Source organism: Salvelinus alpinus, chromosome 12, assembly GCF_045679555.1.
Source record: "Salvelinus alpinus chromosome 12, SLU_Salpinus.1, whole genome shotgun sequence".
Taxonomy (NCBI): Eukaryota; Metazoa; Chordata; class Actinopteri; order Salmoniformes; family Salmonidae; genus Salvelinus; species Salvelinus alpinus.
In genome coordinates, this window is record NC_092097.1 from 55406157 (window position 1) to 55419263 (window position 13107).

Here is a 13107-nt window from a genome sequence, read left to right on the forward strand (position 1 = left end):
GACATGTCCTAATTAACCCAGGTGTATCACTTTGTCTCCAGGTGCACCTCATTGCAATTAGGGGCCGGCGTTTGCTGGTCTATACCTGGCTATTGGGTCAGTCTCATGGAGTTAGATAGAGGACTCTAGGTGGATAAAATCCATTTTGACATGAACATTGCCATTGAGGGCTTCCAACATTTTAAAGTAGTCATCTAGGTGGGGATCTTTGTTAAGGAAGAATCACACGGGCCACATGCAGTCGCAAAACCTTTGATCATTGCAGATATAATTTTCATGATTAGAGACAATGTATTTCCTGGTCAGTCCCTGGATGGTAGACCAGATGCTGCTGGAAGTGGTGTTGGAGGGGCAGTAGGAGGCACTCTTTCCTCTGGTCTAAAAAATATCCCAATTCCCCAGGCCTGTGATTGGGACACTGCTCTGTGTAGGGTGCTGTCATTTGGATGGGATGTTAAAACCTCTACCGCTTCTCTCCATCACACAATTTGTATTTCTATTAGCTAACCACAATAGCCAAACACACAACCGCATATTTTCACCATGTTTCCACCGCATAGGTAGCTTTCACAAAACCGACAAAATAGAGATAAAATTAGTCACTAACCAAGAAACAACTTCATCAGATGACAGTCTTATAACATGTTATACAATACATTTATGTTTTGTTTGAAAATGTGCATATTTGAGGTATAAATCATAGTTTTACATTGCAGCCACCATCAAAAAAAGCACCAAAGCAGCCAGAATAATTACAGAGAGCAATGTGAAATACATAAATACTCATCATAACACATTCTTGTGAATCCAGCCAATATTTCCGATTTTTTAAGTGTTTTACAGCGAAAACACAATATAGAATTATCTTCTTTGGGATAGGGGGGCGCTATTTTCACTTTGTAAAAAATCGTTCCCAAATTAAACTGCCTCGTACTCAATTCTTGCTCGTACAATATGCATATTATTATTACTATTGGATAGAAAACACTCTCAAGTTTCTAAAACCGTTTGAATTATATCTGTGAGTAAAACAGAACTCATTTTGCAGCAAACTTCCTGTCATGAAGTGAAAAATCTGAAATCGAGGCTCTGTTCCAGGTTCTTCCTATTCATTTGCTTCAAATCTATGGATATACATGCACTTCATACGCCTTCCACTAGATGTCAACAGGAAGTGAGAGGTGAAATGGGGTGTATAGCTTGATCTGAGGTCAAAAGAGAGCTCTTGGAATGACATGACCCCAATTTCCTTTGTTCAGCAAGGCGCGGGAAGGAACTCTGGATTGCCTTCTGAAAATCTTTCGTTATAGACGGCTAATATCTCCGGCTTTGATTTTATTTGATAAATGTGATAATATCATCGTAAAGTATGTTTTTTCAATATAGTTTTATCAGATTATTGAAAGTTTATCGGGAGTTTTGGCGTGTTCCGTTCTCTGCGTTTGGTGGAGATGGACAGCTTCGCGCCACTTGGCTAGCTTTGGTTGTTAATTCGACAGGAAAAAAGGACATTCTAAAACCAAACAACGATTGTTCTGGACAAAGGACCCCTTGTACAAGATTCTGATGGAAGCTCAGCAAAAGTAGGAACCATTTATGATGTTATTTCGTATTTCTGTCGAAAATGTTTAGTATTATTTTCCGCCCTGATTTTGGGCGCTGTCTCACTATAACGTAAGCTGTATGTCGTACTAAAGTTATTTTTAGAATTCTAACACGGCGATTGCATTAAGAACTAGTGTGTCTTTCATTTGCTATCCAACATGTATTTTTTTGTAAAGTTTATGATGAGTTATTTGGTCAGATTAGGTGAGTGTCAGAAATATATCCGGAGATTCTGGAAAAAAGTTGCTACGTTTTCACAATGTATAACCACGGATTTCAGCTCTAAATATGCACATTTTCGAACAAACCATATATGTATTGTGTAATATGATGTTATAGGACTGTCATCTGATGAAGATTGTGAAGGTTAGTGAATAAATGTATATCTTTTGCTGTTTTTTTCGCTATCGCTACCGTTGCGTTGAATGAATGCGGTTGTGTGGCTGGCTACTGTAGTAAGCTAATATAATGCTATATTGTGTTTACGCTGTAAAACACTTAAAAAATCGGAATATTGGCTGGATTCACAAGATGTTTGTCTTTCATTTGCTGTACACCATGTATTTTTCTTAAATGTTTTATGATGAGTATTTAGGTATTTCACGTTGGTGTCTGTAATTGTTCTAGCTGCTTCGGTGCTATTTGTGATTGTAGCTGCAATGTAAAACTATGATTTATACCTGAAATATGCAAATTTTTCGAACAAAACATAGATTTATTGTATAACATGTTATAAGACTGTCATCTGATGGTTGTTTCTTGGTTAGTGACTAATTCTATCTCTATTTGGTCGGTTTTGTGCAAGCTACCTGTGCTGTGAAAGAAATGTCTGTGCTTTTTTGTATTTGGTGGTGAGCTAACATAAATATACGTGGTGTTTTCGCTGTAAAACATTTAAAAAATCGGACATGTTGGCTGGATTCACAAGATGTTTATCTTTCATTTGCTGTATTGGACTTGTTAAATATTTCAAAAAAATATTTTTTGAAATGCGCTGCCTTTTCAGTGGAATGTGGGCGGGGTTCCGCTAGCGGAACCCCGGGGCTAGACAGGTTAAATTAGCTTACCACAATAGCCAAACACACAAGATTTATTCACCGCAAAGGTAGCTTTCGCAAAAAACAGCAATACATATAAAATTAATCACTAACCTTTGGACAACTTCATCAGGTGACAGTCTTATAACATCATGTTATACAATACATTTATGTTTTGTTCAAAAATTTGCATATTTAGAGTTGGAAATCGTGATTATACATTGTGAATACGTAGCAACATTTCCCCAGAATGTCCGGAGGTATTTTGGACACTCACCTAATCTGACCAAAGAACTCATCATAAACTTTACATAAAAATACTTGTTGTATGGCAAATGAAAGATACACTGGTTCTTAATGCAACCGCTGTGTTAGATTTTTAAAAATAACTTTACCATAACATACAGCTTGCGTAATTGTGAGACAGCACTCACCAACACGGCGGAGAATAGGAGTCAACATTTTACACAGAAATACGAAATAACATCATAAATGTTTTCTTACTTTTGCTGGGCTACCATCAGAATGTTGTACAAGGAGTCCTTGGTCCAGAATAAATCGTTGTTTGGTTTTAGAATGTCCATTTCTTCTGTCGAATTCGCGCCACAATGCTAGCCAAGGTTGCTAACATTCCCATCCTCTCTTGGCGCAAAGAACGGAAAACTCCAAAAGTCCCAATAAAAGTTGAAGAAACTGATAAAACTCGGCTGAAAAAACCTACTTTATGATGTTATTATCATATGTATCAAATAAAATCAGAGCCGGAGATATTCGCCGTGTATACCGAACGATTTTCAGAAGACGATGTCGAGCTCCCCAGCGCGCCTTCGAAGACAAAGAAAATACCGGACCTGTCACTCCAAAAGCTCTCATTCGGTCTCACATCAAGCTAGACACCCCATTCAACACTCTACTGCCTGTTGACATCTAGTGGAAGGCGTATGAAGTGCATACAGATCCATAAATACAAGGCAATTGAATAGGCAAGGCCTTACACAGAGACCCATTTTCAGAATTTTCACTTCCTATATGGAAGTTTGCTGCCAAATGAGTTCTGTTTTACTCACAGATATAATTCAAACAGTTTTAGAAACTTCAGAGTGTTTTCTATCCAATAGTAATAATAATATGCATATCGTATGATCTATAACAGAGTACGAGGCACGAATTTTTCCCAAAGTGAAAACAGCGCCCCCTATTAAGAAGAAGTTAACTTCTCTAGGATAGGGGGCAGCATTTTCACATTTGGATGTGTGCCCAGAGTAAACTGCCTCCTACTAGGTCCCAGATGCTAATATATACATATTATTATTAGTATTAGTATTGGATAGAAAACACTCTGAAGTTTCTAAAACTGTTTGAATCATGTCTGTGACAATAACATAACTTATTTGTCAGGCAAAACCCCAAGGACAAACCATTCCGATTTTTTTTTTTTTTAGGTCACTCTCTTTTCAATGTGTTTTCATTGGGAATCCAGATTTCTAAGGGACCTTCCTGTAGTTCCTGTCGCTTCCACTGGATGGCAACAGTCTTTAGAAATTAGTTGAGGTTTTTCCTTTGAGAAATGAAGAAGTAACCATGTTCAGAATGAGTTTCCAGTGAAGTGTACTGTTAGTTAGAGGCGCGTGACCAGAAGGCATGCTACACATTGTTTTCCTCCGGTATTGAACGACAGATCATCCCGTCTTCAATTTTATCGATTATTTACGTAAAAAAATACCAAAAGTTGTATTACAAAAGTAGTTTGAAATGTTTGGACAAAGCTTACAGGTACCTTTTGAGATATTTTGTAGTCACGTTGTGCAAGTTGGAACCAGTGTTTTTCTGGATCAAACGCGCCAAATAAATGGACATTTTGGATTTATATCAACGGAATTAATCGAACAATAGGACCATTTGTGATGTTTATGGGACATATTGGAGTGCCAACAGAAGAAGCTCGTCAATGGTAAGGCATGAATTATATCTTTATTTCTGCGTTTTGTGTCGCGCCGGGAGGGTTGAAATATGATGGTCTGTGATTGTTAGCTGGGGTGCAATCCTCAAACTTGCATCGCTTGGCAAGGACTTCAGACTATCACAGACTGCAAAAGGCAATCTTGCTGTGCCATGCCCACCAAAGCCTCCCTCTCAGACGAGCTTAACTCATTCTATGTCCGCTTCGAGGTAGACAATACCAAGTCATCATGGAGAACTCTTGCTGCTCTGAATGACCAGGTGCTTTCACTCTCCGAGGCAGACGTGAAGAAAAACTCTCAAGAGAAGGTACTCACAAAGCCGTTGGCCAAGATAGAATCTTTGGCCGCATGCTCAGAGTGTGGGCTGATCAGCTGGCGGGCATCTTCTCGGACATCTTCAACCTGTACCTGTCCTTGGCTGCAGTACCCACCTGCTTTAACCTTTTGTCAATAGGGGGAGCTGTTAGCATTATTTTTTTTTTTACATTTCCAAATTAAACTGCCTCGTACTCAATTCTTGATCGTACAATATGCATATTATTGTTATTATTGGATAGAAAACAGTCTATAGTTTCTATAGGAGTTGAAATTTTGTCTCTGAGTGGTACAGAACAATTTCTACAGCACTTTTCATGACAGGGTTCAGATTTCAGAAATTTTTACCTCTGATCTGGGGTCTGTTTATAAGGCCACAGTGAATGCTATGAAGAAACCGACACTGCCTACGTCTTCCTCTGGGTGTCTGTACGTCATCACGTTTTCAATGAAGTCGATGGGACGTTCACAGCCATTATAAATGACAAAAATGTACAGAGACCCCTCTTTCTCAACGTGCGCCTCAAGCGTGAAGGCCATCGGACCTGCCTCGTTCCAAATCGTTTTCTAACCAGCAGTATTTCTCCGGTCATGTTTTCAGTCGTTATAGTTGTTAAAAACATCATAATGTAGTGAATTTTAACCGTTTTATATCAATTTATATCCGTTTAGTGCGATTTTGAGGAATTTCTTTGTCGTGCACTCTGAAAGTTTGGACACGCTTTAGGGTGTCGGTCGTTGGTGATGGACATTTCGAAGGACAGAGGACATCTATCGACCAAAAGACGTTTATAACATAGAAAGGATACATTGCCCAAGAATATGATGGAAGATCAGCTCAAAGTAAGCAATATTTAATATGATAAACCGTGTTTCTGTCGAAATATTTTAAACGCATATATCGCCATTTTGTTTGGTATAGCTTCACTTGGCCAACCCTGTATTGAAAAGTAAGGATAATTTTAAAAATGTAAATCAGCGGTTGCATTAAGAACTAATTTGTCTTTCGATTCCTGTCAACCCTGTATTTTTTAGTCAAGTATATGATTAGCTTTTAATTAAACTAGATCACTCTGATAGATGACGTCAGACATATTGAGGCTTGATTTCCTAGTATTTTCATTGTGTAACCACGGTTTTGTATGGCTAAATATGCACCTTTTCGAACAAACTGTATATGTATGTTGTAAAATGATGTTACAGGAGTGTCATCGGAAGAATTCTGAGAAGGTTAGTGAAAAAATTAATATCTTTTGGCGGTGGTTACGTTATAGCGCTCTTTGGCTGGAATCGATGCTCTGGTAACGTTGGAACATGTAGTATGCTAACTTATCGATTTATTGTGTTTTCGCTGAAAAACGCTTAGAAAATCTGAAATATGGTCTGAAATCACAAGAACTGGGTCTTTCCATTGCTATGCTTTGTCTATTTTTATGAAATGTTTTATGATGAGTAAATTGGTCATACACGTTGCTCTATCTAGTAATTCTAGTGGATTTGTGATGGTCGGTGCAATTGTAAACTGTGATTTCTACCTGAAATATGCACTTTTTTCTAACAAAAACTATCCTATACCATGAATATGTTATCAGACTGTCATCTGATGGTTTTTTTTATAGGTTATTGGCTATCAATATCTTAGTTGAGCCGAATTGGTGATAGCACCTGAAGGAGTAAGAAACTGATGGAGTTAGAATAGTGGTGTATTTTGCTAACGTGTTTAGCTAATAGATTTACATATTTTGTCTTCCCTGTAAAACATTTTAAAAATCTGAAATGGTGGCTTTATTCACAAGATCTGTATCTTTCATCTGGTGTCTTGGACTTGTGATTTAATGATATTTAGATGCTACTATCTACTTCTGAAGCTATGCTATCTATGCTAATCAGTGTGTGGGGGGTGGGGGGTGCTCCCGGATCCGGGTTTCTGAGGCAGTAAAAGTTAAGGAGACACTGAATCAACACAGGTGACCCCCAGGGGTGTGTCCTCAGTCCTCTGCTGTACTCCCTGTTCACCCATGACTGCGTAGCTTTGCACAACACCACGGTTGTAGGCCTGATAACCAACAATGACGAGTCAGTCTGTAGGGAGCAGGTATGTGAACTGGCATTGTGGTGTCATGACAACCTCTCCCTCAACGTTAGCAAAACAAAGGATTTGATTGTTGACTTTTGGAAGCCGAGGAGGGAACATACCCCGGATCCACATCAACAGGACTGCAGTAGAGAGAGTCACAAGTTTTAAGTTTCTCAGCGACTACATCACTGCGGACTCGTCATGGACCAACATGACAACAGCGTCTCTACCTTCTAAGGTGGCTGAAGAAAGTTGCCATGCTGCCTCCTCTCTAAATACTACTACTGTACCATCGAGAGCGTCCGGAGCGGATGCATCATGGCCTGGTATGGCAATTACTCCGTCCACAACTGCAAGGCACTCCAGCGGGTTAGTCAACAACACCTCTGCAACGCTGATCCTCAAGACTGGGGCCCCACACGGGTGTGTGCTCAGCCTCCTCCTGTGCTCCCTGTTCACCCATGATTGCGTGGCAACTCAATCGTCAATTTTGCTGACAACAGTGGTAGGCCTGATTAACAAAAATGACGAGACAGCCTACGGGAAGGAGTTGAGGGACCTGACGGAATGATGCCAGGAAAATAACCTCTTCCTCAATGTCAACAAAACAAAGGAGATGATCGTGGACTACTGTAGACAGCAGATTAAGCTAGTCCCCATCCATGTCAACAGGGCCGCACTGGAGAGGATGAAGAGCTTCAAGTTACTCGGCGTGCACATAACTATAAAGCTGAAATAGTCCATTCACAGAGTCAGTGTGGTGAAAGCTCAACAGCGCCTCTTCAACTTCAGGAGACTGAAGAAATGTGGCTAGTCCTCTTAGGCCCTCATGAAATTCTACATGTGCACCATTGAGACGATCATGTAGGGCTGTATCAACGCCTGGTCCGGAATTTGCAACCACAGGGCTCTCCAGATGGTGGTGCAGTCAGCCCAACGCATCACCGGGGGAACACTGCCTGCCCTCCAAGACATCTCCAGCACTCGGTGTCACAGATAGGCCATGAAGATCATCAAGGACCTCAGCCACCCGAGCCATGGCCTTGTCTCCCCGCTACCATCTAGATGTAGATGATAGTACAGGTGCATCAAAGCTAACCCTAAGAGACTAAGAAACTGGAGATAGAAGTTTCTTACTCCAGGCCATCGGACGTTGAAATAGTAACCTCTAGCCGGCCTCCGCCCAGTACCCTGCCCAAACTTAGTCACTGTTAAAAGCAGGGTACTGGGCTGATACCACCTGGTACTATACCCTGTACCATAGAGACTGCTGCCATATGTACATAGTCACTCAACACGGTTCACTTTAATAATGTTTACAGTAGAGTACCTGTACTGGGGTTCTGTGGTCACCAAACTGACTTCAAGCGCAGCGGTCTCCCTTCACAGGAGTGGCAACTGGGAACATATAAATGAACAAAATCACTCGGACCAGCCTTTCTGGACCGTGGCGGTAAAGCCTGATAAGTGCAACACCCAAAGGGCTCTCACGTTGACGGGCAAGGCACCTGTCCAGCAGCCCTGAGAATTTAAGAGGTAATTTAGGCAATTCAAGGCAATTTACTGCACATACAGTTATGCTGTGTTTGCTCAAGAGTATAATTAATTGGCTGATCCCACCTGATGACCCGGATTGAATATTGGGGTGCGTTCAGCAGGATGCAACCTTTTGGAAGGTTCAGATAACAATATGCTATTTTGAACAAATATGTCTCTCCGACATGTAGATTAAGGAAATACGTTGTCTCTATTCATGAAATTTATATCTGCAATGATCGAAGGTTTTTTGACTGAACGTGGCCCATGTAATTCTTCCTTAACGAAGAAGCACCACCTAGATGGCTACTTTAAAATGTTGGAAGCCCTCAATGGCAGTGTTCATAACAAAATGGATTTCATCCATCTAGAGTCCTCTATCTAACTCCATGAGACTGACTCAATAGCCAGGTTCAGACCAGCAAACGCCGGCCCCTAATTGCAATGAGGTGCACCTGGAGACAAAGAGATACACCTGGGTTAATTAAGACATGTCACATAACATAAATACCAGGTGTATTGGGTCTTGTTGTCATCAGTTGCATTTTCTCTGTTACTACCACTCCTGTACCTGGAATCATGCGCATGTTCAGACTGATGGCGGCCACATGTGAGTATACAAAATCTGTATCTGATGCAGATTAGAATTTAAATATATTCGATCAAATGTTTGTAATAGAAGTACATGTCATATGATTTGAGGGACATTCAGTTCCTATTGGGCAAAAAAGTATTCAAAACAAAATCATATAACAAATGTCACATTTTGTGCCTGGAATAAGAGACCAAATGCTCAACTTGACTATAATACACTTAGTATAACTGAAATGCTGGAGTATAGAGACCAATGCTGAATTCTAGCTTCATGGTCCAAGTGCATATGATGTTGAATGTTGCTGAACTAGCTGTGTGATGTTGTTTCAGTGCTGGCTGCAGCTTGCTGTACACTAACGGATGGAGGTACTGTATGTAATAATGATACTACTTAACCAAGCTAATGTGAGTGGTGTGTAATTCCTGTTTATTTGTCCTGGCAGCAATCAGCATCACGTGTGAAGGCTCTGATGCTTTAATGCAGTGTGGTAAGCTACTCAACGCTACAGTATACTCACCGACCACCTATGATAGTTTCTACTGTAGATTAGCATCACTAGCCCACACCATAGAGACCCAGGCTTGTCTCTCCGTTGTCCCTCACCTTTCTCCTTTTCATTGTCTCTTCCCCATCTCCCCCAGATGGAGGTAAGATTCAAATCAAGCGTGCCAACTATGGTCGTCGTCAACACGATGTGTGTTCCATTGGGCGCCCCAATAACCAACTCACCGACACCAACTGCCTCAGCCAATCCACCACCAGCAAGTTGGCAGAAAGGTACTGGAACCTGTGTTTACCTGTAGGAACTCCTTGACTAGTGTTAACCAGCAAGATGGCAGAAAGGAACTCATGACCTCTACCTGTCTTTGAAACACACAGATGCGGTGGGAAGAGCGAGTGTGTTGTGCCGGCATCCAATTTCATTTTTGGAGACCCCTGTGTCGGGACTTACAAGTACCTGGACATCAAATACTCCTGTGTCCAACAGCAAGAAACAAGTCAGTCTCTGAATGTGTGCTAATAACACTTAGTGGTGGGCACCAATATCCATAATTAGATTCAACGTACTATCGGTATGACGGGATATTGTTTAATACTCCTACCCACTTTACTCTTTTGTAAAAGAGTGCACTCTGCTGATAGCTAGAAATGGAATAGAATGGGTCGTTCCCCTATGGTACTAGATTGCTAACTACGTTTTATTAAATGCCGTCTTATGGCCACAACGCTTCATACGTGCATGGGTTTCTCAACGTGTAAACCACCCTCACCTGCTAACTAACCCTAGCTAGCCAACAAGCTGTGGTTATTGAAAAATGTAGCCGGCAACAACTTTAGTTAGCGTAGCCTATAGGGAGGTCAGGGACCTGGAAGTGTGGTGCCAAGACGACAAAGGAACTGATAGTGGACTACAGGAAACGAGGGCCGAGCCCCTCCCAACCAGGAGGCTAGAAATATTTGGTATCAGCCCTCCGATCCTCAATTCTACAGCTGCACCATTGAGAGCTTTTTGACTGGCTGCATCACCACTAGGTATGGCATCTGACTGCAAGGTGCTACAGAGGGTAATGTGTACGGCCCAGTACATCACTCAGGCTGGGCTCCCTGCCATCAGGATCTCGACACCACGTGTGTCTGAAGGCCCTACATACAGACTCGAGTCACCCAAGTCATACTGGTCTCTGCTACTCCATAACAGATGGTACTGCTGCACCAAGTTTGGAACCAACAGGCCCCTGAACGGTTTCTACTTCCTCCAAGCCATAAAACTGCTGAATGACTACCCTGACCATCTGCATTGACCGTTTTTGCAGTAACCTTTTCGACTTGTCTCATATGCTGCTGCTGTTCCTTATATGTACATATCTCGCTCAATTAGCCAGCAAGAACATGGAAGGGAAGTGTCTCAAGCTTATTTGATGGTTGTGCACTTAATCTGGTTTACCACTGAATGTTTCAGTGAACGGTAACTAGCTAGCGCAACTCCCACAGATTGGTAGGGTCTAGCTAATCTGACAGATGGCACAGCACAAACTGCATAGAAATACAGATTTGGTGTAGCGGGCCGACCTGTTTCACCAGCTTACCGACTGTTCCTAAGGAAGTGAAACTACAAGGTAACGGTGGAAGATGACACGCTTAACTCTTTGTACTTTAGTTCATGCCAACATGTTTAAAATTACTTTAAAAAATGCACCTGGAATCAACATTCCCTATTAGTGCCCATCACTAACACTTCACCAGGCTAATGTGTCTTAATTTGTGTAACTCCTGTTTTGTCCTTGCAGTAAGCAGCATCATATGTGAAGGCTCTGATTCTCAACTACTATGTGGTAAGCTGGTCAACACTACCGTACGGTGTATTCATGTGGTGACGTATGTTAGTCACTAGCCCACACAAACACCCAGATTTGGTAATCCTTTTCTTCGTTCTCTTCCTCAGATCGGGGTGAGATCCATATTCAGCGTGCCAACTATGGTCGTCGTCAACACGATGTGTGTTCCATTGGGCGCCCACAAAACCAACTCAAAAACACCAACTGCCTCAGCCCATCCACCACCAGCACAATGGCAAAAAGGTACTGAAACCTTTAGTGTGCATATACCTGTAGGCACTCATTGGCTGTGATGTTAAGCTCTACCTGTTTCACACAGGTGTGACGGAGAGCGCCAGTGTATCGTCAAGGTATCCAACTCCGTGTTCGGTGACCCCTGTGTCGGAACCTATAAGTACTTGGATGTGGCTTACACCTGTTACTGAATGTGAGTGTTGTATATGTTCATGCACACATGACTGGGAACTAGAATGCTGGTACTGATGGTTTGTCTTGCAGGATATCTTCCTGGGGAACCTGAAGATGTACAAGTCTTCTGGGATATCTTCATCAGGTCATTACGTTTTCAATCAACTTCAATGACCTTGTAAACCTGTGTATTTTGTGCTGAAACATTTCTTAAACAATTTCTGAACTGTGGTTGTTGGTCTGAATTAAACAACGTTTCAGATAGACATGACTGGTAGCCTCTTGTATATTACTAAATGTCACACCAATATTACTGACTGTGTCCTTTATTCTCGCCTTTCACCGGACTCATTTGTACCTGCCGCTAACGTGCATTTGTCTGGATGTTGATATTCTGTGTCCACCTTTAAGCAGTTGTAGACAAATAAAATACTCATTGCGATCAGCCTTTCCTGCCCACCTCAGGTGGTGTGATCTGGATGGTCAAACTATTTATAAATCAATTGTACATGCCTCTCAAATCACTGACAGGTAGTACCGTTGACTTATGGCAGCAGGCCTCATGGTCCTAATTTGTATGCGTCACCAGCTAATCTGGTCACAAAGCAGACCTGGATGGGTTAGACATTGTTATACAATGTGTAGAACCTACAAATGTTGATCATTAAGTAATTGGATCAGATCATGAACCAAATGTTACTGAGAAGTGTAAATTAAGCTGGAGGCTATTTCTTCTCATAAACATACTTGCAGGGAAATTGCCCAACTACACATCATTTAACACCCTCTGATCCAGAAATGTAAACGGGGTCAAGGGCACATGGACAGATCTCCCACACTGTCAAACACGTGGGCCCAACAGTTCCAAGAGCAACCCCTCAACCATCAGATTCCAGCCAGAGAATAAATATAATTCCATTCCCTGCCGCATGCACCACCAACGAACAAAAGAAACAACCATGAAAAACATCCAGGACAATACAACAGCAAGGCCAACAATGTTTGAGTGCATGTACAGCACCATGTCCGTCTTGGTGCATTTGAATGTATGGCTTTGCCCAAACACATGCATGGCATCAGTTTAACTGTAAAAACACAGCCCCTCAGTGTCATGTATGTATGGAATTTTTCGTCTTTGTCATTCTATCCTTCGCCCAGCAACTCCACTCGCACTTGTCTCTATTGGCAACCCTTTTTGGCTTTCTACGTAGCAGATCTTTCAACTATACAATTTATC

General features: G+C 41.6%; 1 protein-coding gene across 1 annotated transcript; it reads left to right on the forward strand.

Annotated features, from left to right (window-relative positions):
- Positions 1-9297: 9297 nt before the first annotated feature.
- On the forward strand, positions 9298-12132 carry LOC139536388 (L-rhamnose-binding lectin CSL3-like). The gene is made up of 8 exons (XM_071336887.1): positions 9298-9491; positions 9569-9613; positions 9768-9903; positions 10006-10124; positions 11415-11459; positions 11570-11705; positions 11782-11889; positions 11961-12132. The coding sequence occupies exons 2-7, from the start codon at positions 9604-9606 to the stop codon at positions 11885-11887; spliced, it is 552 nt and encodes a 183-aa protein (XP_071192988.1). The 5' UTR covers positions 9298-9491; positions 9569-9603; the 3' UTR covers positions 11888-11889; positions 11961-12132.
- The last annotated feature ends 975 nt before the right edge of the window (positions 12133-13107 follow it).

Coding starts and splice junctions, on each gene's coding strand:
- LOC139536388 (XM_071336887.1), top strand. Junction 11,460..11,569: donor TGATTCTCAACTACTATGTG/GTAAGCTGGTCA, acceptor TCTCTTCCTCAG/ATCGGGGTGAGATCCATATT. Junction 11,706..11,781: donor ACCAGCACAATGGCAAAAAG/GTACTGAAACCT, acceptor TGTTTCACACAG/GTGTGACGGAGAGCGCCAGT.